The 5,301-nt window shown below is 41.2% G+C and overlaps 1 protein-coding gene across 1 annotated transcript in view; it reads left to right on the forward strand.

The window, feature by feature from the left end:
* Nucleotides 1-1,553: 1,553 nt before the first annotated feature.
* The window catches only part of LOC104957423 (receptor-type tyrosine-protein phosphatase gamma-like), a gene marked incomplete at both ends in the record, with an annotated part of 24,973 nt that continues 21,225 nt past the window's right edge, over nt 1,554-5,301 (forward strand). The window contains one exon of the mRNA XM_010785053.1: nt 1,554-1,645. Within this exon, the coding sequence (XP_010783355.1) occupies nt 1,554-1,645 (92 nt within the window). The remainder of the gene's footprint in view (nt 1,646-5,301) is intronic.

Here is a 5,301-nt window from a genome sequence, read left to right on the forward strand (position 1 = left end):
ACATTAAACACTGCATTTTAATTTGTGTTACATGGCTGAGTAAATAACAAACACTGGACTCACCAAAATCGACAGCAAAAAACTCTTGTTTACATAAATGCCACGTAAATCCAGTGCGCAACACTTTATTCGCTGTCCTCCACGATAACGTCCACCTTTCCATATCTTTGGTTTGAACACCAACGCATCGACATGTGAGGGAAGGAGGCTTGACCGCTTTCGGGTGACAGTGTTGCCTGCCAGGGAAAAAACCCTCTCACTCGGGGTGCTTGTGGCTGGAATAGCCAGGTAGCTCCTCGAAAGCGGGGGAAGCGGTGCACGTTTTCTGCCCACCACTCCAGTGGATTATCCATTGTGGGGATATGCGGTGTCCGCTGGCAGTAATCCCGTAGCTCATCATCCGCATCACTGTTGACCCGTGTTTTCTTGCTGTTCGTTTGCCTCTGTTCAGTGCTGACGCCGGTCCGTTGCTCACTGGTGCTAGCATTACTGCTAGTGCTAGCTGTCAGCAGCGGGTGTTTCACCTTCAGATGGTTGCGCATAGCAGATGCATTTGTATTGTACTTCAGTACAGCTGTACACAACTGACACTTCACTGTGGAGTTGGTTACATCTTCGTTGAAGTACTGCCATACATAAGAATGTCGGACGTGTTTTGTAGCATTTTGCAGCACCTCGTTTACCTCCATTTTTTTCACGACTAGTTGACTAGGGCCTACAGCGCCGACTAGTGGTAAAGGTAGTCGACTAGTCGATTAGTTGGTGAAACCCCCTAGTGTGTGTTTGTGTGTGTGTGTGAAGTTCAAAGTGCATTTGTACTCTGAGGGGAGGAGGGATAACCTGCTAACTACCATGATGAAATCTCTCTTTTGTTCACTAAACACACACACACACACACACACACACACACACACACACACACACACACACACACACACACACACACACACACACACACCCCATCAGTTAAGGTAATCACAACCACTTATGGTACACATGTTGTTGTTTTTTAAGAACGCTGGATGTAAACAGTCATATCATTTGTACTGACCTCCTAGCTAAGATTATACCAACAGATGAGATAAACAACATCTAACTATCAATGCTTTGTGTCCCAAAGGCAATATCTTTATTTCAAAGACCCCCCCAAGACCACAAGAGGTCAGGAAAATATCAACACAGACTATTAAAAGGTTTTGATCAATAGACTAATGCCATTCTTTTTTTCTGGTTAGGTTTCTGATCAAACTTTTAAATATGTAATTATCCCGACAACGTTGATAAGAGGTCACAAATTGGGACATTTCCCATGTATTAAACCAAGACGGGCAACTGGCAGTGTATATACTGTACATATAAATAATAATACATTTAAGCATAAAGACTTCTATTTTCCAGTGGAGTTTAATGCTTTACAGTACTTTCATCGTATCAAAACCCTGTTTCTGTTTTTTAACAGAAATAGTGAGGTTAGGAATTAGTTTGGGGTTTGTAAAACTTTACTCATGGAGATTAAGAATTTTCTTCAAATGTAACCTTTCTCTTTCTGTCAGGCGCTGTTTCCAGACGGCCCACTTCTATGTGGAAGACAGCGACTCCCCCAGGGTGGTCCCCAACGAGACAAACCCCGTCATCCCCATTCCAGGTAACAACCTGACACAGCACATTTATAATTCCTATGCAAAACTCGTAAGAGATTTCAGAAGTGTTATTTATTTGTTTGTTGATGTGTAATGGAACATATTTTGGTAGTACAGGACATTGTGCTCTCAAGCATTACCCACTGACTGGACCTCATTTAAGGATCAAACAGGTTCACTCTGTTTCCCTCTGATATCTCGTATTGGAGAATCGGCAGTTGTTAAATATTTCTCCACAGCCCGACTACTGTAACTGCTCTCAGATACTCTGTTGTCACCGTCAATGTTGCAGGTCTTGTGGCTCAGAGCTGCTAATATGGCTGATAATAAACATTGTCGTCAATAAAGAAATGTTTAATTTAATGATGTGAACAGATTTCACATAACTCTAAAAAGCAATACAATTACATTTAAATAAAAATTACTAATTTTAACTAACCTAATACAGTTAAGTGACATTTGTTGACATAATTCATTTAATTTAAAGTCAATTTTTCAGTTATTTCAGTGTAGATGATTGTTGATCAATGAGCTTTCACCTTTAAAAGCTGTCTCTCAAATATTTTTCAAGAGATTATTGGCTGGTTTGGGTGAACAAAGTTTACCTTGGTTTAACAACAACATCGAATGTTGAGAGTAAGTGATAATTCTGTATGAATTTAGTTTTTTTTAAATGTAAGGCCCAGGACAGGGGTGATGAATAATTACAAAAAACAGACATAAAACCTCGGCAGAGCCTGAAAGCTGCTCCAGCTGGAGCCCCCAGATCCAGGATTTGGATCCAAACCTATAAAATCAATTAAAGCGTGTGGGGCCTCTTCACAGTACAATGGGCCTTGGCTCAGTTCAAAGTTCAAAGGGCCAATGTGCCCAGCACGGCAGAGTCCAGAACAGACATAGAGGGTCTGCCATTGGTTTTATTTTTTCTCTCAGCAGGATCTGAGCCCGTTTTGGAATCAACATTATGCACTGTGGTGTGATATCGTATGATATTGTGATGACCACTGGAAGTGTAGCTCGACGGACATTTGAGACTGAATATCAGGGACTGTGTGTGGGCATCAGAGTGTGTGCAGCAGACAGGGTGCTGTCTGACCATATGTTAGCTGTGTTAATTGTCTCAATAAGCTCAGGCCTAGAGCCTCACACATCCCATAATCCGCTTTAAGACCTAATGCTGAATATAAAGCTGCAGGCAGCAGCACTTACCAGAGCACCTTCCATTAAACACACACACACACACACACACACACACACACACACACACACACACACACACACACACACACACACACACACACACACACACATGCTATTGTGTAAGTGACTGTACTCCACTGTCTGAAAAATATGTCAAAGCAATAAAAAGAGATTGGGTCCATTCTCCTTGTAGCTAATTGGACACCCTGCCTGCTGTGTTAACTGACACACCAATCATTTTTGACATATTTGCATACCTAAATGAATATCTTGCAAGACAGAGTGAGAGCGAGCGAGTGTGTGCTCTTATTAATATTTGATGAAGACTAAACTGAGGGGCACACTGAGAGAGTTTTAGCTGTTTTTTCATCCTCTTACTTGACCGGGCCCCAATCCTCTGGGTCCAGTTCAGCTACAGTATGCATGCTGTCAGCCACTGAAGAACGACCACTTGGCTACAGTTTGTCTGCAGCAGCTGAAACATGCACACAGTCCTGAGCTGTCCTGCTTAAAGCTCCCACAACCTACATCAGAAAATGACTTATGCAAGCTTTCTTGTTGTGATTGGACTCACGCACCACTTAGTTCCATGAGAGAACATGCTATGCTCATATCACTGGTCTTTATTAACATCTAGCCATCTATTTTGAATATCTAGGGCAGGGATGGGCAAATGGCGGCCCGCGGGCCGCATGAGGCCCCCACCTCCTCTTTTTGCGGCCCTCAGATTAATTTATAAACAACGTAATTAATAAAAAATTAAAAGATGTTTACATTTTTCTTTTACCTGTAGTACTGATACCGTCCACTAGACTCCTAGTTACGTCGCGAGGTGCATACATGATTTCAAATACCGCGAAATAATCTCTGACGCATTTGTGTGTATTCTGTTTGTTTCCCGGGGAAACAATAACAAGAAACACCGGTTGTTGTTATGCCTGCTGTGACGTTAAGTTGCCTCTTGTAATTATGCCTTCACAAGCTTAAAAGTTGTTTTTATCATCTGAATTTGGCAAAACAAGTTTAATATTCTTAAAACCAAGACTTTGGTTATTTGAAATCAGATGAAAACAAACTGTCACGGACCCTGCCGTGTTATCTATGATTATTACGCTTTTCATTCATAATTTCAGAGGGAGGGAGGGGGAGTGGTGCTGAGGAACAGCATAGTGCAGGCTGACAGGTCTCTGTGTTGACATTCCCCTTATTGTGGAATAAGGGGAATGCAGAGACAGGCTACAAGTGTTTTAGGTTCAAGTTAGACAACTAATGTCTGGGTTAGTGTTCATGAATTCATGTGTATGTCATCTTAATGGTTAATCTCAAAACACACATTTTCCGTGCTTTCCAATAGTTTAAAATAGTTTTATTCCACTGTTTAATAACCTGTTCAATACAAACATGCCACTTGCAAAAATGAAATGACATTTCTGTGAACTGATATTTGTTTAGTGAGCTTATTAGAGGATGTTCCCATTTTTTGGGGTTGTTCCCTTTGATTGTAAAATGTCAATGAAGATGTCAGACTTAGTATATTTGTTAATAATTACATACAACACATGGAATTTTTGTGTGAGTGTGTTCCAAGTGAATCTGCGGCCCCCTGGTGGCCAGTACATCAATGATGTGGCCCCCACACCATCAAAGTTGCCCATCCCTGATCTAGGGTAATAAATAAACATAACAGTGAATACAAATAAATGGAAATGTTGCCTTGACCTACGACAAGGACAACTTTCTATCTCTTTGTGGTTGCAGGCATACATCACTCCCAGAAGATTTGATAAGGACTTCCATCTTGACCTTGGTAACCAGAGGTGGGAATTAACTAAGTAATGATGTGAAATAGAATCAAGTGTTGAATCAGACTTTAGTTCCACCTGGAGTAAATCCACAAGCTACCCTGCAGTATACAAAGTCATTCAAACTAGCTGCACCTTTACCAGCTTTGAGAACACTTTCATATCATATCATATATATTATTCTGAAATGGAACAATCTGCACAATCACTACTTTTACTGTCGCTACTTTCACTATATGTTGATGAGAATACTTTTGTACTTTTACTTGAGTAACATTCTGAATGCAGGACTTTTACTGTAATAGAGTATTCCTACACTTCTACGTTTACTCAAGTACAAGATCTGAATACTTCTTCAACCTTTGTTGGTAATTTAGCAGATGGAGATTTCACGGTTGAAATTAAATTGTAGTCCTATTTCGTCCCTACTGACCACCAGAGGCGGTGCTTTAGCACTGGATATATCCATTGCACGCATGCGCAGTTCGAGTACCTAATGACAACAAAGTCACCTGTGACCCACGTGACGACGGCTACATAGGCCGGCGTCATTAGCAGATTGTTTCCTTTTCATCTTCTCGCTTCGCGAGAGTAGGCCTACCATGGTTGCATTTTTGTAACCTACAAGCGTTTGTAGGAACGTTAGATCTAAGGATTTC

Source organism: Notothenia coriiceps, unplaced genomic scaffold (genome assembly GCF_000735185.1).
Source record: "Notothenia coriiceps isolate Sejong01 unplaced genomic scaffold, NC01 NC01_scaffold00027010, whole genome shotgun sequence".
In the NCBI taxonomy this organism is placed as follows: Eukaryota; Metazoa; Chordata; class Actinopteri; order Perciformes; family Nototheniidae; genus Notothenia; species Notothenia coriiceps.